The sequence below is a fragment of the Vanacampus margaritifer genome, chromosome 14 (assembly GCF_051991255.1).
Source record: "Vanacampus margaritifer isolate UIUO_Vmar chromosome 14, RoL_Vmar_1.0, whole genome shotgun sequence".
Taxonomy (NCBI): Eukaryota; Metazoa; Chordata; class Actinopteri; order Syngnathiformes; family Syngnathidae; genus Vanacampus; species Vanacampus margaritifer.
In genome coordinates, this window is record NC_135445.1 from 132312 (window position 1) to 157285 (window position 24974).

General features: G+C 51.4%; 1 protein-coding gene and 1 long non-coding RNA gene across 5 annotated transcripts; one reads left to right on the forward strand and one right to left on the reverse strand.

Moving 5' to 3' along the window:
• Window positions 1-2: 2 nt before the first annotated feature.
• myo5b (myosin VB) lies at window positions 3-24862 on the reverse strand. Of its 4 annotated transcripts, XR_013296649.1 has the most exons (40): window positions 24775-24862; window positions 20169-20279; window positions 19888-20050; window positions 19280-19424; window positions 19030-19186; window positions 18668-18811; window positions 18415-18496; window positions 17929-18036; window positions 17108-17217; window positions 16694-16959; window positions 16553-16634; window positions 15501-15641; window positions 14689-14811; window positions 13931-14014; window positions 12637-12765; window positions 12448-12545; window positions 12261-12347; window positions 11528-11639; window positions 10864-11075; window positions 10387-10543; window positions 9433-9672; window positions 9089-9337; window positions 8928-9021; window positions 8406-8536; window positions 8225-8344; window positions 7802-7936; window positions 7283-7363; window positions 6992-7216; window positions 5866-5963; window positions 5320-5518; window positions 4720-4813; window positions 4397-4528; window positions 3920-4071; window positions 3759-3845; window positions 3370-3520; window positions 2168-2474; window positions 1290-1464; window positions 1131-1211; window positions 498-1033; window positions 3-373 (listed from the first exon to the last, which is right to left on the reverse strand). XR_013296649.1 is itself a non-coding variant. In XM_077585791.1 (39 exons), the coding sequence occupies exons 1-39, from the start codon at window positions 24802-24804 to the stop codon at window positions 839-841; spliced, it is 5487 nt and encodes a 1828-aa protein (XP_077441917.1). In that variant the 5' UTR covers window positions 24805-24862; the 3' UTR covers window positions 3-838. The 4 variants fall into 4 exon arrangements, 3 of the variants coding, with proteins under 3 accessions (XP_077441917.1, XP_077441918.1, XP_077441919.1); XM_077585791.1 differs by having other exon boundaries at window positions 3-1033; XM_077585792.1 differs by lacking the exon at window positions 24775-24862 and adding an exon at window positions 23484-23824 and having other exon boundaries at window positions 3-1033.
• Window positions 23064-23791, forward strand: LOC144063867 (uncharacterized). The gene is made up of 2 exons (XR_013296650.1): window positions 23064-23612; window positions 23690-23791. It is a non-coding gene; the product is annotated as an uncharacterized LOC144063867 (long non-coding RNA).
• Window positions 24863-24974: the final 112 nt, after the last annotated feature.

Sequence of the window (24974 nt, forward strand, 5' to 3'; positions counted from 1 at the left end):
AAAACAAGCAAAAAGGTTTTCTTGCAACAATTGTGAAAATATCCAAAAATGTGTTTTGTGTGAAGTAGGAGGAGCTCGGATTCGGCGGCGGCTGCACAGAACGGGTCTGATATTTGCTGCTGGTCACACGGCCTGGACCACCTCAAAAATCGGATCAAATTCCAAACCTTGGAGAAAGCGCTTTGGACAAAAACAAAAAACTAAAAAAAAAAATGCATTTGCTTGATTGGCTGATTTTGGTGTGCTCAATAAATTCAAGTAAAAATGTTTTTCTTGGATTTTTCTGTACGGCCTTTGGACGAAACATTTTTGGACACTCCTGCTCTTGGACTAAAAGAGTGGTGTCCAAAGTGGCTCCTAGAGGGCCGGAGTCCTGCAGGTTTTGGATGTTTCTGGTCCCCAACGCACCAGAAGCTCATTTGCATAATCCAGTCCACTGGAATCACAAACATCCAAAGGCTGCAAGACTCCGGCCCTCCAGGATCCACTTTGGACACCACTGGACTAAAAGCATGACTCCCAATTTTGCATTTTTTCACATGTACGACGATGTTGGCTGCAGGGTTAAAACCATGACTTGATTGAGTGACGCTCCCAAATCACGAGGGAGGGATTTGAAAACGATGGAGTTGATGAAAGAATGAAAAACATGTCGACGACGACCACCCAAAATGTGGCGCTCCAAAATGAGACCCTTTCAATGTATTTGACGAAATGAGTCCAAACGTCGCTCCCAAAAGTTTGAAAAGCACCCGTGGCAAATGCTGCTCCTCCTCTTGGATGGACGGGCGAGGGCCCGCCTCCCGCCTCCGGCCGGCGCCGCCAGCAGGAAGTGAGGTCAGACCCTGACCAGGAAGTGGAGTCCCAGCGAGGCGGGAATGTGAAGCGTCTCCAGGCCCAGGGAGGACGGCGCGTACGGGAAGAGCAGCGGGAAGGTCTGCTTGGTGTCCACCAGCAGCTGGGGGGCCTCCTTGGCCACGCCCACTTCACCCGCCTCGCCCGCCTCGCCCGCCTCGCGGTCCTGGAGTTGCTTCTGCACGGACACGCTCGTTAACACGCACGCACGAACACATTGACTTTCACACACACGATTCTCCCGTGGACGCAGCGTGTGTGCGCGCGCGAGCGACCTGGATGTTCCTGATGAAGGAGACGGTGACGCGCTCTTCAAACTCGTTGAGCGGCGTGTACAAGTTGAGGATCTTGACGATCTGCACGCAAGCACAAAAGACGGCGGCGCCGGTCAGTCGGCGCCGTGACAAGGAGGACGCTGGGGGGGGCGGGGCCACCTGCTGGGAGTTGAGGGCGGTGCACAGCGAGCAGATGGCGTCGGCGTCCTGCGAGCTTTTCTTCTTGACTTGCAGCAGCTGAGCGGCTTGGATGATGGGCGCCAGCGTCTGCGCTGCCCCCGTCTGGTACAACTTGTTAGCGCGCAGCCACTCCTCCATCTGGCTCGTGTTGTACCTGCGCACACGCGTGCACACACTTTTAGAACAGCGTCGGCCGGCCAACAAATTAATGAGAGGACAGAAAATTGACATTCATTTCATGCAAGTGGAAGCAAAAGAAAAAAAAAAAAAAGAAGCTACCTCGGCCTCCAAATAATCGTTTCGGTCATCAATTAAATCTCCCGATTATTTTTGGGGGGGATGAATAAAAAAAAAGCTGCAAAAATAAAACGAAATGTCCGTACCTTTGTTGAAATGATTTCAAATTGCGCACAAATGTAAATAAATGATGCTTGAGAAATGTGAGCAAAGTTGCAAAGTTAAAGCTAACGTTTTCATATCACGAAGGAACACACACAAATTGGACATTTTTCATCATTTGACATTCAAATAAACAATGAATCGAGTCTCAAACTGATTCATTTGATAATGGATGAGCTGTCAATTAATCGTTGCGCCTTCTTAACTCTTTTACCGGCAAAATGTAAGGACACGCCCACTGCATACCACCAATAAGGTCAATTCCGTTTTTTTTCTTTTCCATTCCTGAACGGCCGCGAAACGTCTTGAGCAGCGAAAACAGCCACCGACTATGGCCAGCAGATGGCAGCATCGTACGTCTTTTCAATGGGTGTCAAAACACGGCGGCTGTTAGGAAATGGAGCGTTTTCAAGGATGAAAAAAAAGTCCGGCAGGCAAAGAGGAAGGCGAGCGGCCACCTGAGCTGCATGCCGGCGCTCCACGAGCAGACGTCTTTGCGCAGCAGGATCTGGTTGAGCGTGACGGCGTTGACGCAGTGGAAGAGCTGGCGGACCACCTGCCCAGCGATCTCGGGGTCGAGGCCGTGCTCGCGCATGACGCCGTCGAAGAGGCTCAGCCGGCGGATCAGCGCCTGCAGCGTGTAGCCGCCCGAGCGCCCGCCGTCGCCGCCGCCGTCCTTGTCCACGCTGGACGAGCGGATGCGGTAGCCGGCGGGTTTGACCCCCGCCAGGCTGGGGATGCTCTCGCTTTCCAACATGGCCGACACTGACGCAACATGGGACAGAAAAGACAAAAAAGTGACGGACGCTTGTCAGCTCCTGCATTTCATTTCATTTCATTTCATTTCATTTCATTTCATTTCATCGGTTCCGCTTCTGCCTCAACGTTGACCTTCACCGGACAATATAAAGCCTTTTTAAAAATGGATTTAAAGTCTCTTTTTGGGGATTTTAGCCTTTCGTCAAAAAAGACAGCTGACGGGAAATGGGTGAGAGAGCGGGACTGACCTGCAGGAAAGAACCACATGGGCCGGCAATCGAACCCGGGTCACAGTCGGCTAACCATCGGCCAACAACAAACCTTTTTTGAACGCCTTTTAAGGCCGAAAAGGACAATCGTTCCTTTCAAGTGGTTTGCAAGTTTTCACATGTCGATATATGAATTGATTGATCGTCAATCTGCAAAATGCACGTTTGTGCTTTGATGACGTCACCGAATATGGTCTAAAAAATAATAATAATCTGGACTTTCTTATGAACGATCAATTGAAACATTTGTTCCAATTACTTTAGCCAAAATGAGCCTCAAACACTTTGTGCTCTTCTTCTTTCAAACGGAGGGTTTGAAACATTCCTGTGCTGCCGCTGAGTGGCCAAGGGTGGAATTGCATGTCCAAAATAAAGAACAAAATGGAGTTCTAATTGAAAAAATCGAAAGCAAACATGAAGCAACACGAGCGGTGGCACATTTGGAAGTAATGGACACAAAGTAGTAGCAGGAAGTTGAAAAGCAAAAAAGTGGCGGCAAGTCGAAGGAGGACGGACGGACGGAGGGACGGGTTGGAAAAGAATTGTCGTGGAAGACGGAGGAGGCGGAGACGCAAGCGAAAGCCAACGTTTGTTGGGAAACCTGCGAAAGGCCACCGGCAAAAAGTACCGACCAATCATGGGCTGGATGGCGGCCTCGGCGATGCGGACCAGCTGCTGGTAGATCTGAATGGAAAGGTCGCTCAGAACCTGGCGGTACTCGGCCAGGTCGAAGTTCTTCAGGCAGTGCTCGTTCTGCTTGGACGAGTTCTGCACCATGAACGCCTGCGCACACGCACACGCCAAGCGCACGCCAAGCGTCAACTTCAAAATGTCGTTTGACCTCAACTTTTGGGTAACAAAAATGTCATGTTGCGTCAACCGCAAAATCTTTGACATTAACTAATCCATCAATCAATAATGTACACGTGGCCCTAATACGGCGTCGTCATTTCATGTTAGCGCATCGCATCCATTTCATGCCAACGCTTGCGTGCGTTTGAAAAGTGGGCGTGGCCATCACCTCGTCCCCGCTGTATTGCTTGAGGCAGTGCAGCAGGCGGCTGGTGTTGGCCAGCCAGAAGGAGGTGGTCTCAAAGTCCTCGTTCCTCTGCGCACAAGATGGAGGAGGAGGCGGGGTCACGCCGGGACGCAGGCGGCTGGCGCCGGGAGGCGGGGTCTGACCTTGAGGACGCGCTTGATGGCGTTGATGGTGGCGGTGAGCAGCGACTCCACCTTGCGGTCGTCGTTGACGTAATCGGCGTGGCGGACGCACATGAAGAGGATGTACGCCGGCAGACACGGGACGCTGCCGGCGAGCATGCTGGGATGCATGTCTGCAAAAAACACACGCGAGAGGCCACATCGGACGCTTTTCTTTGGCAGAAATTGGACACACAACTTTTTAAATCATCACTTCCATAGCGTGCGCCACAAAACGTTACTTTTTGAAGTTGGGTCTCTGGTCATGTTCAACTTCAAAGTGTCCTATTTTTCTGCCCCGAGGTGGCATTAGCGTTTCATGTTGGCTAAAGGATTTCCGTGAATGAATGGATGTGAATATGAAGCAACTCGGAAAGCAATTTGTGGACTGTAAACGGCAAATCCATTTCTACGGCGCGACGGCGAGGTTTACGCGAGTCGGTGCAGCGTGCGCGTGACCTGTGACCAGCGTCTTGACGATGAGGCTTTCGTCTTCCTGGTCGTACTCCAGCATGCCCTCGAAGTCTTTCTCCTTGCGTTGAAGCGTCACGTGACGACCCAAGTCGGACTTGGCGCGGCCGCCGTGGCTCACTGAGGACGTCACAGCGACGCGCCGTTACGGTCATGGTTGTCACGGCGCCGCTCGTCACGGCGCCGCTCGTCACGGCGCCGCTCGTCACGGCGCCGCTCGTCACGGCGCCGCTCGTCACGGCGCCGCTCGTCACGGCGACGCTCGTCACGGCGACGCTCGTCACGGCGACGCTCGTCACGGCGACGCTTACCTTCCAGCTCCTGCACTTTCTTCATGTAGATCCTGAGCTGCTTCTTCAACTTGCGCTCGTTCTTCTCCAGCTTCTCCAGCAGCTCCTTCAGGTCCTGCGCACAAAACCTACATGAGACCCCGCCCACAACAGCGCACCCGCCACGTCCTTGAATTGTCCTCGAATCAAATCAAATGCAATCTGACATGAAAATGTCTTAGAAAAGCGCAACTGTCGTTTATTAGCCAATTCTACTTGTTTGTGATGTTGTTCAATAATGAGTTCCAAAAACGATTGCGCAACATCACAGGAAAAGATTTGATGTTGCACATTGATCGATTGATTGATTGAAATGTTTGCGTGTGTTTTCCTTTCATTGGCCGCAAACGGGTAAAAACGCCAAATGGGTTCGCTTCCAACAATTTTGAGAAGAACTCTTGGGAGGCGCAAATTGGAGGATTCAAAACAATGACGGCGTTGGACACATTTGCTGATGTCAGCAGTTTTGGGCCGACTTGAAGACGCGAACACGTTTTTGCGTCTTCGCCGTCCGAAGGCCAACGTTTGCCAAAGTGGCCCGTTTGCCGGCACTCCCAAAGCAAAATCCCCGCAGCCGCTGACCAGGTTGTCGTTCGTGAGCCTGCTGATCTCCAGCTGCACGCTGTACTCCAGCAGTGCCTCGGGCGACAGCGAGGTGGCGTAGTTGAGCGCCTCCTGCTTCTTGTCCACGTCCTCCTTCAGCGTCTCCACCTCGGCACGCAGCGCCGACACCTCCTCGCCGCGTTGACGCGCCTGCGACTCCAGCTCGCACTCCAGCAGCCTGCGACGCAAAAAGGCAGCGTCAGGTCAGGTCAGGTCAGGTCAGGTCAGGTCACGTCAGGTCAGGTCACGTCAGGTCACGTCAGGTCACGTCAGGTCACGTCAGGTCACATCAGGTCACGTCCTCGCCGGCGCCACAACAAACACGACCACAAGAGCAGCAAGAAGAAGAAGACGAAAAAGGAGGTCCGGAAATGCGGACCCGCTGACTTGCTTGAGCCAAACGTCTCCGTCCTCATTCGGGTCGCCGCCGTGGGCCTCGGGACAGGAAGTGACACGAGAGAAAGGCAGCGGGCTGCGCTGTTCGTGGCAGGAGGCGTGTGGGCGGGGCTTAGCGCTGCAACCTACTTGTTGGACTGGCACACGCGCCGGTAGACCAGCAGGGCCTGATCTTTGTCCGACGGCAGCGGCGCCACGTCAACCTCGTCCGCGCTCTCGTCCGCCTCCTGGAACGCAACAATGTGAGGCAATTACGCTGCAGCGCCACCTGCTGGACGCCTCCCAACCGCCACTTTTGCCATTTATGTTGGTCTGCCTTTTTGCTTTTTGCTTTTTGGAGCATCTGGCGGCCGGATCGCGCCCAGATGAGGCTCACAAAGGGGCGGAGCTTTGACACCACCGGTCCAAACCAAAACTCGGAAAACGTTTTGTAGCCATATGCTAAACGGGACGTCGGCCATTTTGAATTTATTGAGCCATTTTTAAGGGACTTTTAAAGGTAAAAGCTTTAAGAATGTTTTTGTTGTTGCAGGCCGTTGCCGTGGCGACGCGCACTTTGAAAAGAAAATGTTTTTGCGGCTGGAAAGAAAGTGCACATAATTTAGGCCTGGCAAAAATGTTTCTATTTTGGAAGGTTCCCGCGGCGGCGATGGCGAGGAAGCTCGCAGCTCAAGTTGTTTTATGTTTTGAATTCTGCAATTCGGCATTTGCGAGTTGACAAACTATCGTAGCGAGCGCGTTGATTTCCACCGATCAGGCCAACCACAGAGCGACATTGTGTTTGGGGGCGGGACATGCAGCTCAGCTGTGACGAACCCGAGGCCGAGGGAAACGATCAAACCAAACACGGACCAACGGACGCTGCATTGAATTCCGTTCTCGCCGTTTCCTTGTCGAACAGCGAGAGGCGCTTTTTAGCGGCTAAGCTAAAGATGTTGATGCTCCGCCCCCTTTGACCAGATCGAAGAGCACATTTTCACCCGTGGCCGCCCGTGATTGGTCACCGCAAAGGTTGGGCACGGTTTGTCCACAATGTCCCGCCTCCCCCCAGATTGATGTCGTGGCGAACTCCCTCGAGTCGATCACAAAATCCATCTGGCGATCGGCAGGTCGGCGCTTTTGCGCTTTTGTTTCGGTCCGATTTATTTGGACTGCATTTTCTTTGTGTTTCAATTGCTTGGTGTTTTTTCTGCCACTGAAGCTCGGCCACATGGTTTGAAGGCCTTTGTGACCTGCGACCTCCGCTGCCTCGGACCTGCGTGCGTTGGTGCGCGGCGGCGCCGACGATCTGCGTCCTGAGGATGACCACTTCCTCCTTGCGCGCGTCCAGCTCCTCGTTGGCCGCCTTCAGCTGACTCATCACCACGTCGTAGGCGTCCCGCAGCTGCTGCGAGGCGTCGGCCGCCTGCTGGCCGACGCTGAGCCGCAGCTGGTTCAGGTCCTTCTTCAGATTCTGGTTCTCCCGCTCCAGCTCCTGCCGCTGCCGAGCGAGCGTCGACCGCGTCACAAAAGCTCAGCTGGCGGCGCCGGCCGGGATTTGCGCTACCTTCAGGTTGTTGTAGGCCAAGTCGGCCGCGTCCTGCTCGCCGGCGCTCTTCGCATTCCTCGCCGCCTCCTCCTCGTTGTCCTGCAAGCGGCATCGGGTTCGACCCCAACAACAAACGGAACATTGGAAAAAGAGCAAAGCAAAAAAGTCAATGAGCAGGAAGGCCGCTTGCGTCGCCGGCTTCCCGTTTCAGAGCACGTCGGCAACAAGTCGAACTCCGGCAAATAGCGAAACACGATTGAAGACAAGCCGGCGCGTTTGCCGCTAAATTTGGTTCGAGTGAGTGGAAGGAGGCGCGCGTGCGACCCGCTCGATGGAGATCGCGTTGTTTTCTGGCGTCTTTGTTTGTTTCCATTGGCTGCCGTCAAACGGAGATTCGCCAGCTTGGAATGTGACGACGTGACGTTGACGTGACGTTGATGTGCCAACCGCCGCTCGCTCCCTCGCTCCCTCCCTTGCTCGCTCGCTCCCTCGCTCCCTCCCTCCCTCCCTCGCTCGCTCCCTCGCTCCCTCCCTCACCTTGTTTGCGGCGGCCTCTTCCATTTTGTTGAGGCTGGCCTGCAGTTGTTTCCTGTCGTGCTCCAACTCTCGCACCCGCTTCTGCAGCTTGACGAAGATGCCGATGTCCATGGCCGCCTTGTCCGTGCCCATCTCCTGCGCACACGCACACGCGCGTCACGCACACGCGCGCTGGGCAAATCTACGCAAACTTCGATGAAAGGCTCGACTTGAAAGCTTCCGTTTGTTGCTCAGACGCGACCTCTGTAACCTTCAAAGCATCCTCTGTCAAGCCAAAGGATCAATTAATAGTGTGATTAATCGGCGTTAACACACGATTGCGGCTTATTGATGGAGTTGGAATTTTGTTAGAGTTTTTTTTTTTCTTTCTGGAATTTTGTCTGAGTTGTTTGCGGCTTCTTGACGGAGTTGGAATTTTCGCACCTCCACCAGCTGGAGGGCGTCGTCGGCGTCTCCCGCCTCGGAGGTGGAGATGGACGTGTAGTTGGAGTCCGACTCCAGGCTGCTCTGATTGGACGAGCTTCTCTGGTGGCCCGGCTGGAACTGCAGGGAGGTCAAAGGTCAAGGGCAAGGTAAGAAAAGAAAAGAAAAAAAAAAATCCCACCTTGGCCAGAGAAACTTCTTCCTTCAAGTTGTCGTATCTCTGCTCCAGTCTGGAATATTCTTTCAGGAGGTTCTGGTAGCGACGGCGCTCGGAGTCCATCTCGGCGCGCAGCAACGCGCTTCCCACGTCCTCTGCGCACGCCGCACACGCCCAAACACAAACACAAACACAAACGATACCACGGGTTGGTTTGGCTTCCACATTTTTCATTTGACCGCCGATGAATGACGTCGACCGTCGTCCTTCTCGACTGCTCATATTCGGCTTGTTCACGATTGTTGTGCCGATCACAGAGTTTGAAAAAAAAAAGAAGACGACACCCGTCAATCAGCGATTTGATCAGAAGACGAGGTCACTGGAAAAGGTTGATATTTGTGGTTGGATTGAAATGCATGGAAACCTTAAGCATAATTTGCGATGTCTTATTTGACGGAGCCGATCAACGTCATTGATCGATGGGCAAAATCAGACAAGATGGCGCCATCGCAAGCGGCCCTGAAACGGAGCGTGCGTTTGTCTGACCTTGGGCGCGACTGGACTGTTGTTTGATCTTCTGGTTGAGTTCTTCCTTTTGACTCTTGAGCAGCGCGTTCTCCTTCTCCAGCTCGGCCACCCGCTGCCCAGAAAAAGACGGCGCGTGGCGGCGGCGATCTTGGGGCGGGACGGCGCTAGCACGCTCTCACCTGCGTGAGGGCCACTTTCTCGTGGCGGTGGCTTTCCTCCATCTGGCTCTTCTGCGAGCGGGCGCCGTCCAGCTGGTCGCCGAGCGCCTCCAGCTGGGCCCGCAGCGCCGTCAGCTGAGCGACGGCGCCGCCCTGCTGGCTGCGCGTCTGCTGCAGCTGCTGCAGCTGCTGCTGGACGCGGCTGAGCTCCGTGCCCAGCGTGGTGTTGGCGCGCAGCAGCTGCTCGTTCTGCTCGCGGTGCTCCTTGCCCTGCCGCCGCCAAACGCAGCGTCAGCAACACGCCCTTCAGCCCGCGTTTGCGCTCATTCGCGAAAGCCGAGTCTGCAAAAGGGCGCGTCGCTCACCCGGTCGTCCATCTTGCGCTGCAGCTGCACGATCTTGTTCTCCATCCCCGTGTTGAGCTTCTTCAGGCCTTGCGCCGAGCCCGCCTCCGTCTTGAGCGCCTTGTAGCGCCGCAGCGCCCGCGAGCGCCTGTAGGCGCACTGCAGCGCCACGGCGGCCCCCCGCATGCGCCGGTAGGCCCGCCTCTGCAGCCAGCCGCGGACGCAGCGCTGGATGATCAACGCCTTGTGATGCAGCAGGAACTGGCGAGAGGGAAGCGCAGGCGCGTGACCACCTTGGACAACGTCACAATGGCGCCTTTTGTCGGCAAATAAGCAGAGGCGTGGCCTGCTCGGCATTTCTGACGTCCTCCTCCTCAAAACCACTTCTGGAGGACACGTTGTCTTTGCCATGCAGGCCGCAGAGTACGAACACATTTGGATTGGGAAATCGGGAAGACGGAGAATTCGTTGCCAAAAATAAAGTCGCCAACGTGGCACTAAGAATGGCCGGCAGATGCTTTTGGGAAAGCAGCTCAATGATGACGTCATCAAGTGGATCCTCAGCTAACAGTTACGATGCACTTTCAATTACGGAAGCTGCAAAATGACATTTGAGGGGAATCCAGCCATCCATTTACCGTCAGGCTGATCCTGCTCAGAGCTGCGATTTTGAAAAAACAGAAAAGAAAAGAAAAGTGTGAAGCGCACGAATACAAACACCAACAAGAGCTGCTGTTACTATTTGCCCAAATTTGGACGCCAACAATTTGTGCTTTATGAAAATGAAGATGGCCCGTCAGCCTCCTGGACTACTAATAATCGGCGTCGGCCATGAAAAATGACGTCTCTCGAAACAAAAGTCTCACACGCCGATTGGTCGATGAGACCAAAAAAAGTCAAAAACAAAACAAGTCAGTTGTTGAAAAGAGTTGCTGCCGATTGTTGCGCGCGTTCAACGCCGATGTCGTGCGTTACCTCCTGGAAGATCCTGCGCGTGAACATCCCGCGCGCGAAGGCCTGGATGGTGACGGCGGCCCGTCGCACCTTCAGGAAGGCGCGGCGCTCTCCAACCATGCGGTAGTTCTTCTGGCACACCAGGGCGGCGCGCATCAGACGCAAGTATTCCGCGTACCTGCGGGGGGGGGGGGTCAGAGGTCACCGACAAAAGTCGCTGTTCCTGCTTTTTGGATGAGGGCTGAAGCCAAACATGATTTGAATTCGTGGAAGAAAAATGCTGGCAACTAATCGAGCTGGGAAACTGATTTTGGACATTTTCCACAACGGGAGCTTCCATCGGAATTTCATCTTCACTTTTGATAGACGGAAAAATCCATTTCAAAAAAATGAAGCTCATCAGATGATAATGGTTAGTTGCAGCCCAACATGGTTTCTTTTTCTCCCCGTTTGACTTTTGCAAGAAGAACGTTGCGGGAAGGAGCCGCGGGCACCGACCTGCGCGCCAGGTACCCTCGTCCGTATCTCTGCAACAGGATGACGGACTTGCGGATCTTGCGGTAGCGGACCCTCTGCAGCCACCCGCGCACCGTCTTCTGGATGCTGATGCAGGCGGCGCGGAACTTGTCGGCTCGCAACTTCTCCAGGTAGGCCACCTGACCCGCCCGGAAGAAGATCTTGCTCTTTCCCGCCTGGAACATGTCCCCGTCCTGGCCAGACAAAAGCAATCGCTCCGTCAATCGATCGATAAGGCCAGCGACCGCCAAATGGCCAAATGATCCCCGAGCGAGCGCAAGCCTCTGCTGCTGCTCACCGCGTGCGTCAGAGGTCGGCTCAAATGCAGAGACCGCCCCAGTTTCAGCCCACTTGGACGGCGGCCGTGACAATCAATTTCCATCACATTTCTTATCGCTTTCTCTTTTGCGCAATTTGTTTAGTTCTTTGCGAGGGACGTGTTGAATTTTGTGAAGCCTCTCGACATTGCTTTGAAAGCCTTTTAATGGCGCCGAAGGCCTTCGAAGTTGAGCAAAATGCCCTTTTTGAAAGCCGCAGGGGTGGGGGGGCGTCACTGGGTCAAAGGTCAGCTGTTTGCATTCTTTCAAGGAGGACGAAAGAACATTTTCAGGCGAAAGTTGCAGCCAGCGCATTTGGACTTTGTCACCTTAATCAGCTTCTCCAACAGCTTGTGACACACCAACTTCTTGTCCGGACACGACACGTCACTTTTGGGCATCAGCACGCGATACCTGCTGAAGAAGTCGTTGTACGTCCACCTGGACGCACCAAACACACACGTGCACACGCCTGCGTCACGTTTGCCGACGCCAGCAACGAGACGACAGTCGCAGTCGCGATCGCGGCTCGTTTTTGAGGGGGAATGAAAAAGACTCCAATTGCTTGTTTACAGGCCAAAACTGAAAAAAATGAAAAATCTATCAAATCATCCAACTGCTGTTTGGAGAATCAATTCAATGTTTAGACCTTGTTTTTTTTTTTGTTTTTTTTTTATTGTCTACATTTTCAGTCAATCCACAACTAATTATTTTTCAAATGAATCAATAACTATCCTGACCATTGAGTAATCAGTGACTAATTGATGATCAGAATTAATCAACAACTATTGCATAATCGCATAATCGTTTCGATAGTCGATCATCGTTTCGAGATCTTCTTCAACTTGAAATTCTTCATTCCAGCCCGTCAACAGTTAATATTTGCCAATTTAGGAACTTCTCCATCAAAGACGACTTTTTCTCCAAAATAAGACTTTTGCAAACAAGCACTTGAAAACTCTCGTCAACAACTTTGCCCATTTTATGAGGGTTCGTGCAGAAAAAACATTTCTATTGAAAATCATGTCATGACAGCACGGACGGACGGACGGACGGACGGACCTTGACGGGTATCCGGCGGCGCTGATGCGGATGGTCTCGAGGACGCCGCACGCTCGCAGCTGCTGCACGGCTCGATGAGAGTCGAACCTGCACGCACACGTTAACGCGATGTTATCTTTGACGGGACGCACGCCAGCGACGGTGGGCAGAAGGGGAGGAGCTTCTGGCCAGCCGAGGTGGGACTCACGAGAAGGCCTCCTTGTGGTCGTTGGGTTTGATGCAGCGGACGTAGTGCGGCGTGGTGGCGTTGAGCGTCTCCATCAGAAGATGCAGAGAACTGCGGAACTGAAGACGGGCGCACGTGAGAGCGCACGTGAGAGCGCACGTGAGAGCGCACGTGACGGCCGCACGTGACGGGCGGCGCCGGCTGACTCACCTGCAGGCCGACGCTCTTCCTGTGTTCTTTGTTGTGAGGTTTTGGCGCCGACTTTGCGGGCCGCACGTTGACCCTGGCGGATTTGGGGGCGTCGTCCTCGCCGCTGAACAAGTCGGCCACCAGCTGAAGCTGAAGATCAATCATCAATCCATCTTTGTTTCGACGCTTTCGGACTGCGCGCTTCGACACGCAAGCAAATGTCGAAGAAATCGTCGTCATCATCAAAATGTGCTCAGTTTGAGCCGCGATGAAGAAAAAAATCCGCCGGCGGGAAATTGAGAGCCAAAATCAGCCTGAAATTGACCTTGATTGAATTTGATTTTCTGTCTCAGGCGACTCGGAATCCTTTGGGAATGTTTGGGAATCATTCCCGACGCGGCCACTGCGTATCCATCAAAAACTGAAAGTACATTTAATAAAAAGCCAGCAATTGAGGAACTATCGCTCAAATAATGCAACAATTTCTTCGAATAAAAAAGTCGGTTTTCAATTTGAAAAACTGCTTCTCATAAAACTGGATTTGAAATGTTTTCATCCTGATTTTTCACAGCCAACTCTTGTTTAATCACAAATGAAAGGCACTTTTGATCTGTTCAAAATGTACAATAGATTTTCTTCAACTTTTCATACTCTTATTAAGTGGACACATTTGTTTATCAAATACAAATGTGGTTGTAAATTTCACTTCTTTTGATAGTAATGAATTCATAAAGTTATTTGAAGCCAAAAATGCAGTCAACATTTAGTGAGTGTGAGAAATGCAATCATAGATTTGTGTTGGGAGAATTTTCTGCCACTAGGTAGCATTAGGGTTTCATGTTGGAGACTTTCTTTTCTTAACCGCTTGTCCTCACAAGGGTTGCCGGAGCCTATCCCAGCCGGCTTGGGCCACGCCCGCAACTGGTCGCCAGCCAATCGCAGGGCACGCACAGCCCGACAACCACCCGCGCTCGCAATCACACCTGCGGACAATTTGGAGCGTTGGATGAAGCCGCCATGCATGACAAACCCGAGTACCCGGAGAAAAGCCACGCAGGCACGGGGGGAGCATGCAAACTCCACCCAGGAAGGCCCAAGGTCGGACTCCATCTCAATCCGATTACAATTGATTGGCAATTAGTATTTGTCGTTCTTTTGACTTTAAATCAACTCGTTTGCTAGGAATTTTTGAGAGCAATTCCGATGGCAGGTCAAAATTCCGATAAAGAAAAATACACGGTGAATGAAATGGATGACGATATCGACAGACGGCGCCACCCGGCGGGAGGTGCGAGCGAGGCGTTTGCAAACTCACCTTGCTGGCCTTGAGAATGTTGATCTGCTCGTCGTACACGGTGTCCCGGTTCTTCTCCAGGAAGCCGGCACACTCGTACGCCACCTAGAGGCCGCATCGCAATTTGGGGGACAATCGGAAGTGCCGAAACGCAGCATCCTGATCAATATTCGATTGTCATTCAAATGATTCAGCAGCAAAAAACACTTGTCGCGATACGTCTGTGGCGGCGGCCATTTTGTCATTGATGGGAAATGACATCACAGGTGCTCAACAAATCACAGCTCACTTCTTTTCCGACATTGGCAAGCTGAGCCGTGATTGGTTGTCACCTGAGCCATCGTGATGTCATTTGCTGTCAACCAGTGGCAAAATGGTCACATGACCCAAAATAGCGTCTTGAGACTCGTCGGGATGAATACAACAACTTGTTGACGTCCTCTCGCCAATTAGCAAGTTGAGAAAAAATAAAGAAGAAGAAAACGATAACCAATCAGTGATCCTATCAGAAGATGGACCGATCTATCGGTTCTGTGGAACCCGAATAAATTGGTGGGAGAAAACTTGCATATAATTGACGACCAATTAAATGATTTGTTGTTTTTTTTAATAAACCCTAAAATTTCTCCCCAAAATACAGATAAACATTTAACTAGGAGAGTAAATGACTTCCCAAAATGAACAGGTTTTTTTTTTCAAGAATTGTAATTGAGAGTTTTGGGGATGGAATTGAAGATGCCGTCAACGCGAGAACCCTCCTGGCGGGGGCCGACCCTCACCTTGTCAGCGAAATGGATGATGATGAAGGCCGAGTTGGACATTCGAGGCTTCTCAAAGTGGACGTTGGCCGTGTGCCGCTTGTACAGCTTCTGAGCCCAGTTCTGATCCGTTCCTTTGGGGACCTGCAAGAGCGCACAAGGAAACCCAAACAACTAAACCTCATCAGAATCCAAAAGGCCACAATATTCATATCAATCCAACCAGGCTGTCAAAAAGGAGAAGCTGGCATAAAAGCAGGTTTCAATTTTGATGACGAGTAGCAAAAGTTCCCATTTGACAAGAATGGAGCGGCGCCCTGAGTTACGAGGGCGTTGACAACAGACAATTTGAGATACGAGCGGCCCGAGCGGCGCCCTGAGTTACGAGGGCGTTGACAACAGACAATTTGAGATACGAGCGGGCCGAGCGGCGCCCTGAGTTACGAGGGCGTTGACAACAGACAATTTGAGATACGAGCGGGCCGAGCGGCGCCCTGAGTTACGAGGGCGTTGACAACAGACAATTTGAGATACGAGCGGGCCGAGCGGCGCCCTGAGTTACGAGGGCGTTGACAACAGACAATTTGAGATACGAGCGGGCCGAGCGGCGCCCTGAGTTACGAGGGCGTTGACAACAGACAATTTGAGATACGAGCGGGCCGAGCGGCGCCCTGAGTTACGAGGGCGTTGACAACAGACAATTTGAGATACGAGCGGGCCGAGCGGCGCCCTGAGTTACGAGGGCGTTGACAACAGACAATTTGAGATACGAGCGGGCCGAGCGCCACCCGAGTCCCGTCTGGTTTTGCGAGAGCGAGAAGAAAGCCACCGACTTTGCACTCCTCGTCCAGAAGGTCCAGCACGCCGAGCCGGGCCTCGATCAGGTCGATGCAGGGCTGGTTGTCGTGGAAATCGATGAGCGTCCACGGGATCTGCTCCTTCATGTACTCCTCCTGCTCCAACTTGAAGACGTGCTGCAAGTGCACACGCGGCGCATCAGTCGCACGCTTTTGCAGAACGTTCCCAAATGAGGGCAAATGACACCCTCGCCGTCACGGGTTGACAGTCGCGCCATTTCACACATTTTTGTGGTACAACGTATTCATTCGCCTCCCACTTATTTTGTAGTTCCACTGTCAGCCACTAGAAGACTATTTTGTTTGCCACCAGATTTAAAAAAAGAGGAAAACAGGAAGTATTTCAAGCTCAGCCTAGTTTTTGCTTTCAAATGTCAAATCCTGCCTTTTACGTCCGAAGAACCACTTTAGCTTCATTTTGCTCGTTTTTCGTGCCTGCTGACCAGCGGTGTAGTCCGTCCGGGGTCGAAACGCCGGAGTGTCCCCACTTGCTTTGAAAGCATTGTTCATGGAAAAGTGATCAAATTCATTCTGGACAAAATATGAACTTCTAACTGCTGAAAATCATGCCTTTAAGTCGTGCTAAATTCAAACAATAATGGGGACAAATAGTTTAAGATTCGACACAAAACAAGACTGAAGTCTAACCAGACTGATTTTCACTCTTTGTGTTCATTTCCAAACTGTTCTTAACAATCATTTTTATTCTGGTGAGCAAGTACAAATGACGGATTATTCATTCTTAGACGCCACCATTTCGAAAAGACGCTGTTTTTTTGGTCTAGCAAAAAAAAAAAAGGGGACAATTTTGAGTATCTCCAGGGACCACCACAGCACCGGTCCTGCCCACCAGACTCGGCATTCGCAACAAGATTGCGCGGCTCGCCTTCACACGTGACTTTGTTGTCCTTTAAATTTACAGCGAGACGAGTTTCGGGAATTGATTCAATTGCACCGCCCCCTTTCTAATAAATCCAAGCGGACCAGACTGGAGTCCGTGGTCTGGAGCGGTCCGGCGGGCGCCTCACCGAGTTGAACTGCTGCTGCAGCTTCTCGTTGGCGTAGTTGATGCAGAACTGCTCGAAGCTGTTGACCTCGAAGGTCTCGAACCTGCGGGCCACACGCCATGAGCCGGGCGGGGATGCGAGCGGGCGCGGCGGCGGCCGTACCCGTAGATGTCCAGGACGCCGATGAAGGAGTGCTGCTTGGAGGAGGTGCGCAGCGCCACGTTGACGTGCGCCACGATCCAGTCGAACATGCGGGCGTAGACGTGCTTGGCCAGCGCGTCGCGGGCGTTGAGCGCCTGCGACGCCGGCATGTTCTTCACGTACGTCTCCGACGCCGTCACCAGCTTCCTGTGGCACAGCCAGTGCTCCATTTGGGCCGGCTCCAGGCCCAGGAGCCGGCAGAAGTGCGCCAGGTGGATGTCGGCGCTCTGAAATGGAAAGCGGACGTTTGAGAGAACGACGGCAAAATAGTCCGGAAGAGGATTTGCTCTTTGGTCTTTCCCGACAGGCTCGGACTCGGCCCCAAAAACGCAAACGAAATGTGACAAAGAGAGAGAAAGCAAAGTGAGCTGGCACCGAGACGTGGCAGGACTCGCCGTCCCTCTCGGCGAAGATCTCCACGTTGCCCAGGTGCAGGATGGCCGCCAGGACCTTGAAGATGGCGTTCTGGCTGGCGTCTTTGATGCCTGCGCACACGCACGGAGATGAAGACGCACAAGGTTTGGTCCAAGTCCATCGTCACTCGCAGGCGCGGCGAACCACAAGACTAACCGGCACTACGTCACAGTCCGCTCTCCAAATGTGCAACAAGTAGGATGCAACGAACGATGGCAAGAGCGCAATATTTTTTTATGGACCACCATCATGTCGTGATATTAAAAGCAGCACAAGGTTGTGTTCCATTTGTTTGGTGCTTTGCTTATGAGTGCAGTTGAATTTGGCATGTTTTGGCCACTGCAACCGTATCCCTCCCATAAATTGCTCATACCGTCAAAAATCTGGACTTTTTGCCCGCTTCACTACATGGACCAGGATACTTAAAAAGTGGAGTCCTGCAATCACAGCACCAACTTCACATCCTTCACTTACGTGCCGTTCCCTAATGTGAGCACGCAACTCTGAATCTAGAAATAATGCCGATGAAAAAAAAGCAATGATGCCACTGGGGAGGAGGCGTGGCCAATGTCTCACCTCTTCATATTTTCAGCGATGTGTAGGTTTGCTCAGTGGGAGCAAACAAGATGACTGGCCAAGCCCCCCCCCCACACACACACAATATCATGACTTAATTTTGGGAACCTCCCCACAATTATCGTAACGTGATAACTAATCATTTCAAAGAAGAGACTCCCGATTTTGGATAATGGCTCCCTCTCACCGAGCGGGGTTCGACTCACCCAGCAGTCGGAAGGCCTGCCTGGTCCTGTCCAAGTCGTCCGCGTCGTTGACGCCCTCGATGAAGATGTTCTCGCCCATGGACGTGTACACAAAGTCTTCGGCGCTGGCTGGCGGCAAACAAGAGAAAAGGGATCCAGTCGCGCCTGTGACACTCTCGAGGCAAAACCTTGACGTCTCACGCAAGGTCATGTAAAAGCATGTGAGTATTTGAGAGCCCCTCCCACTTTTTGCTGGCCGCCTGTTGTCAACACAACAAGAAAAAAGTAGCAGAGGCCGTTCGGGTTTAAAAATCCTGGAGGGTCTCCTGCCGATGGGACGTGGCCCACCACGCCTCATCCAAAAGAGATGCCCGAGCCACCTCGGCCGGCGACTTGATAGCGGATCCCTCCCGGATGAGCGAGCGTCTCACACTCCGGATCAGTCGGGTCCCGACGAGTCCAGTCCTGTGAGAAGCTGAGAGCAGAACTGGGAAGGAGAAAACTCACTGAGGCTCAGGTCTCGCAGCTCCGGCAAAGAGGCGGACGCGCACAGCTGGTAGAAGATGTGGTAATTGCGCTCATCTTCAGCCTGCAACAGCAGCAACAAAAAGATCAGAGCAAAAAACAGACCCCGCCCTGCCCCGCCCACTCGCTTATCTCCGACATTTCCTCTCCTCCCTTTGGCGACTTTTTTCAAACCTCTGCGTATGACAAGACAATGCAAGACAGGAAACAAAAGTGGTCTGTGAGCCCGACCCACCTGGAAGACCACCCTGGACTTCTCAAGCAGGTACGTTCGCATGTTGGCGCCGATGATGTGGTAGCTGCGGTTGAAGCCGATCTCGATGTACTTCCCAAAGCGACTGCTGTTGTCATTCCTCGTGGTCTTGGCGTTCCCGATGGCCTAACCCCGGGACAAGTACAAAGAAAGGAAGACTGGTGTAGACCAGACTGGACGAGACTTACTTTTGTGAAACATGAGGCACTAGACTAGACTAGACTAGTTTGACTTGACACTCATGACTGGACTATTCTGGACTGGACTGGTGAGGCCTCCCTAGAAGATTGGACGAGACTAGACTAGTATGGAGAATCCACGAGAGTGGACTGGCCTGGACTGACCTCCATGATGGGACTGGAGGCCAGGACTTTCTCCTCGACATTGGTGTCGTTGGCAGATCCTCCGACGGTGGCAAAGAATCTCATGGCGTACTTTGCGGAGACGGTCTTGCCGGCTCCCGATTCGCCGCTGACGATGATGGACTGGTTCTTCTCGTCCCTGACCAACACAAGCCGGCGGCCGGTGTAAGCGGCAGGCGGTGGCGAGGCCTTCCCCGCCCCCGCCGCCGCCGCCGCCGCCGCCTTCTCTCACCTGCCCATCTGTTTGTAGGCTTCCTCGGCCACGGCGAAGATGTGCGGGTCCATGTCGCCCATGTTCCGACCGCTGTAGGCGTTGATCACTTCCTCGCCGTAGATCTGCAGCTCCTCATACGGGTTGATGGCCACAAGGACGATCCCTGCCACACGGAGATCGGCAGCCGATATCAGCGGTGGCACGCACGCAACGGCAACGCCAAATGCCCCAAAATATTTACACGTCTGGCCAATATTCCATTCTCACGTGGGCAAAAACATCAATGCTATCGTGTGATAAAATATTCTTATTTGAAAGATTTAGCAGCATTTTTTCCCGTTGAAGGCAATCGACGTGAAAAGAAAAGATGAAGAAAATCGTTGTTTCAATCAATACACAGTATAAATGTTCTTGTTGTGTTTTAATTGTCGTTAGCGGCTCGTTGGCTCAACTCCGCAAGCAACCAATCAGACTGCGCTTCAACGTCCCCTCCGGAAAAGAGACGAGAAGCTCGTCGTCACCGGCGACAGCCGAGTTTGACCTTTTCAAAGCGGGGTCAAGCGTCAAAGCGAAGGTTCCAGGGTGACCTTTGAACTGGAAGGAAGGAGGAGGCGTGAGCGACTGACCGCAGTAGGTGTAGATGTGGTTGGACTCCAGGAAGCGCACTCGGAGGTTGTGCAGCACGGCGGGCTCGTGAAGATAGCTGAGCGCCGTCAGGTCGTTCTCGCCCACCAGGATGTCGGGGTTGCGCAGGAACGGCATCGCGGGGCCCACCGGGTGTTCCAGCGGCTGAGACGGACGGGAAGGTCGTCACGGAAGGTCGGAAGTTCATCACGGAAGGTCGTCATGGCCGCTCGGAAGGTCGTCATGGCCGCTCGGCCCTTTCACAAAAGAGGTTTGCGCTTACCGTGCCGTCGTCCAACCGCAGGTGCAGCAGCGACTCCCCTTGCTTGAAGTCTCGGCTGATCTCGGCCGGCTGCCACACGTTGTCCTCGTCCGGGATCCATACCCGCGTATACTGAAAGCAAACAAGTTGACACTAACAGGTGGGACCAACCAATCACTCCAAAGAATTGGAATTTAGTTAGCAAAATGAAGAACCCATAAAACAAGCCCCAAAAATTGGGTTGGACTTTTTGGTTTCCCTCAAAAGTAGTGTCGGTCCCCAAAAAACGGAGGGTTTTTATTACCCCCAAAAAAGGATTGTTTTGTGGGTTTTTCATTTGAACCAACTTGTTGTTTGAAATAAATAACGTCAAGTCGCTCCTCAAACAATGGCTTGTTTTTGTTTGAAATGAATAAACCAAAACATTGGGTCAGTCCCTTTTTAACCTAATTTGGGTTATTTTTGTAGACTGCACAGACACACATTCAAATACACACACACACACACACACACACACACACACGCTTCCACGGCAGCATCAGACAAACTGTCAAGACTTGAAGCTGAAGAACGCAAGCGTTGCGCGCAGCGTGCGGCCACAGGATGAGTGGTGGTGGTGGTGGGGGGGGGGGGGGTTTAGGGTTCGGGCCTCTCGTCAATTAATCTCCCAACAAAAGCACGCAACAACGGCGGAGGCCTATTTGGGGGGAGGGCATTTTCACAACAACAACAAGGAAAAGAAGAAGCTGTTGTGCAGGTTTGTGCGGCTTCAAACTTGCTGCCACAAGGACGACAGCAAGAGGGGGCGGAGCTCAAGGCCTAGAGGAATGCCAGGAAATCGGCATCGGCACATCACAAGCACAAAAGAAGAAAAGAGGGCGTGGACTGATATAGGGAAGTGGGCATCCAATCCAAAGTCCACAATGGAGGCAAGGTGACATTAGAGACAGGAAGTGACATCATGCTTGGGCTGCCACTCAAACGACTGCCTCGGTAAAACAAAACAAAAAAAAAAACTTCCTGATGGGCTTTGCTTTTATTTAATTGGTAGCAAAATGAGTCATCGCGTTCTTACTTAAGAAATGCACATTTTCGCCGTACTGACAGAAAGTACGCAAGAAAGAAAATGCGGGGGAGAAATGAACGTATTCCAGTTGGGTGCAAGCGGCAACGCAAGATGGCCGCCGCTGGCTTCATTTTGCCAGTCCGTCCAGTGTTTCCCGCAGATTTGAAATCTACTTGGGTGTGTGGACTCCGGCGGTGGGGACGGGAGGCGGGTTGGACGGGAGGTGGGTCTCGGTCCCGTTACTACGTCTCCTCTAGCCGCAACACGACCCACAAGTGAGTGACGGCAAACTAATGTTACATGCGGTATATCCGGTCGCGTTTTCTTCTTTTTAAAGAGATTTTTAATACATTTTCTTGAAAACGTGTTGGGTGCTGGCCAATTGACTTGGGTGGCCCGCCCAAGTATTCACATGGTGTGGGAAACACTGCCGTCATATATTTGTCGAGGTCGCCATGGCGACCAGCACGCAGCCGATCACACTGGTGTGTGTGTGTGTGTGTGTGTGTGTTGTCTTGCGTCTGCTGTGTTCTAAGTGCTTGCTCGTCATCTGTTGAGTGTTTGTTGCGAGGACCCGCAGCCTTCGTTTTAATCCGGCACTGCGGGTGGCAGACAAAGCAGATGGAGTTGCGTGCGTTGGTGTGTGCGCATTTGCACGAAGGTCGCCAGCGCACGAGGACTTAAGGAGGCAAGTGTGCCTCATCAGATGCGTTTTTGGGTGCTTTTTTTTTTTTTTTTACAATCATCATCAACAATGACCACTTCAAACTATCAATATGCAACACTCCACATCCACATCCACATCGACATTCAAATCATCACTTCAACACCATTCCTAGGAAATCACAATGTCCATAAACGGCTTAACTATATTTGGGAGCATGTTATAACATTGTATGTTTACCAGAGGTGGGTCGTAACGTAACGGGTTACATTTACTCCGTTACATTTACTTGAGTAACTTTTTGAAGAACAAAATGAAGTACTTCTGAGAGTAGTTTGACCACAAAATACTTTTTACTCTTCCTTGTGAAGAAGAAAGAAACGCTACTCTCACTGGGCTCTATTGGGCTGGACTAGAGTGGTTGGCCGGCGCCGCCGCCGCCGCATCCATACATTGGATTTGCCGTCAGGAAATGCGGCCCTGGTTGAAGACTGGCAGGCATGTTGAGAACCCCAAAGGGTCAACAGAAAGATGAAGTCTTGGTGCTTTTTCACAAAGTGCCACCTGTGGTCGCCAAGCCAGCTACGCCACAATTTGGGAATGGATTGCGCATGCTTTTGCTAACGTGTGTGCTTGCGCCAGCTCAAAAAGTTGTTTTATTTTTGATTTTATGATTGGAAGATGCCAGCGTTTGCACACCATTTTATGATTTTTGTCTGTCTGTTTGCATTGTTTTTAAAAATGAATCAGACTTGATGTTCAAACAGTTACTCAGTAATTGTGTATTCTTTTCTTCTTGTACTCTTTTTACTTACTTTACTTTCCACTTGAGTAATGCTACTTTGAAATACCGCTACTCTTCCTTGAGTACAATTTTGGGCCACTCTGCCCACCTCAGATTTTTGCTGACGGAATACTTCCTCTTCAGTAACTACTCAGCGCTGCGCTTTCCACTTGAGTCCTTTGGTTCTTGAGCAGCATCCAGCAACTCCCAAGGACAACTCGAGTAGATTGCGGGCCTGTTCTAAAGAAAGGCTCACCAGTGATGGATGGGACATTGTGATTTCCTAAGTTTGGAAATGTACACCAAGTCATGTCGCCTGCTACTGATATTTATCCGTTTCCTAATTATTGACATGATCCATACCTTGACGTTTATCAATAGCATTACTTATTGATCATATGATTGAAGGTGGCCCTTGGCGTGAATCCCTACAGTTAGCAAAAAAGTTGCGCTCACTTCCAAAACCTGTTAAGTAACAGTACTTGAGTATTTTTGATTTACGACTACTCAACCAACCTCTGCTCACCAGTTCCTCACTAGTTAGTGCTCACGTCGTTATTTCGTCGAATATTTACTAGTAGCTATTTGATGGAATATACTTCCTGGAACACACAAAAAGCGAACCGACCCGATTACAGAGCCCAAACGGGAAGTATGGCGTCATCTTCCCCCCCGTCTGCGTCGCCCACATGACGGCAGGTGAGCGGCAGGTGCTCTCGCGCGCTCGTCCGTCACTATCACTCGCTCACCGGCGTCACTAACTGAGCGATGACTTCTCCCTTGACTAAGCAACTTGTGCCGCGCTCGCCTCGTCCGACTCACCGTCGTGTAGAGCTCGTTGACGGACATGTTTCTTTTTCTTCGAAGACAACCGCCAAAGTCCACACGCTCGTGCGCGCGCGCCCAACCCGGAAGCGGCCGCCGTCGCTCACGACAGGTGCATGATGGCAGGTACTTCCGCAAAGGAGACTTCTCCCCCAACTTTTCCCACGCTTCCAAAGACAAGCGTTGACTTGATTTGACGGCAGCGACGCGTGCGAGTCCGTCTGGTTGCCGAGTTTCTTTTCAGGAACTGCACCGACCGGGCCGGGCCGGGATTGACTTTGTTGACGTGCACGCCATCGCTTAAAGGGACAGTACACGCTCGCCCGGCATGCAGGTGCTCGATAGGCGTGCCTTGTGATTGGAGGCGTGCTGACGTCATCGAGTGACGTAGCACGACGATGACTTTTGGGGACTCAAAATCTCTGCTTATAAAATTGTGAAAAATGCCTTGCTGTTTTTCTTTTTTTTGTTTGTAACACAAATGTTATCTCCCAGTGACAGTTTGTATTATTTATTGTTTATAGTTTTTTGTGTGAAAAAGATATTTTTAAAAATCTCTTTCTCGTTTAATTGTTTAGCTTATACTGTACTTGTACTGTATATCCTTTTTGTATGTGCGTGTTAATGTTGTATACAATGTCCATACTCAAAACTGCTGTTTAAATAAAGTTAATTGTACAAAAAATTGTTGCAACTTTTTCATTTTTATAATTCACTTTTAATTTGGATCTATTTTTTAAAAACCTGCTCAAGCAACATCTTTTTTTCACTTTTGATGTTAATTTAATTTTCAAGTTTTCATTCTTTTTAATTCTTGACCTTCACGTTGTTTACCTTTTTAAACCGCCGTCAATTGACAAATTCTCTCAATTTACTTTTTATTGTATTATTTTTTAAAGTTCATCTTTTTAAACAATTTTTGGGGTACTTTTGAGCTTGTTAAAACCTTTCATTGAAAATATTCTCAGAAATCATTTTAACTTTGGAATAAACTTTTGTTCATGTTGATTGAAACTGCTAGCAAAGGACCAAACATGTTTAAGTGTTCAAATATTTTCTTTAGCATTTTATTCAATGATGATCTCCTTTTTATTGGAGAGATCTCCTTCACACGCTTGCTATGAACCAAAAAATCAAGATCGGCAGAAATGGAGATCAGCGGCTCAGACTTCTTCAGCGACCGCGGCTCATTCTTGCCATGTTTGGAGTTGCTAAGCACGTTGCCGTTTTGTAAGAAGCATTTTGTGTTGCAAAGCGCTGAGCCGTGAGAAATGGGATTTGCGCTTACCTTTTTGTAAAGGTTATAATGTGCGCTCATGTTTCTTCATGTGCGCTCTCGACGTTGGCGCGACGTGTCTCGTGTGTGGGAATCCGACGAAGCTCCCCCTCCCTGAACACTCCCTCCCCAGGTATGAGCTCATTCCACAACTGTCGCACTGATTTCCCGGCCAGATGAACGCCAACGTCACATCATCGCCGCCGCCTGGT

What these genes read in the sequence shown, in the direction of transcription:
- myo5b (XM_077585791.1), bottom strand. Translation starts at nt 24,804, where the DNA reads ATGAGCGCACATTATAACCTTTACAAAAAG. An exon ending in GGCGTCCTGGACATCTACGG is followed by an intron (nt 16,635 to 16,693) that starts GTACGGCCGCCG and finishes TGTGGCCCGCAG; the next exon opens with GTTCGAGACCTTCGAGGTCA. An exon ending in GGCTCACGAACGACAACCTG is followed by an intron (nt 4,814 to 5,319) that starts GTCAGCGGCTGC and finishes TTTTGTGCGCAG; the next exon opens with GACCTGAAGGAGCTGCTGGA.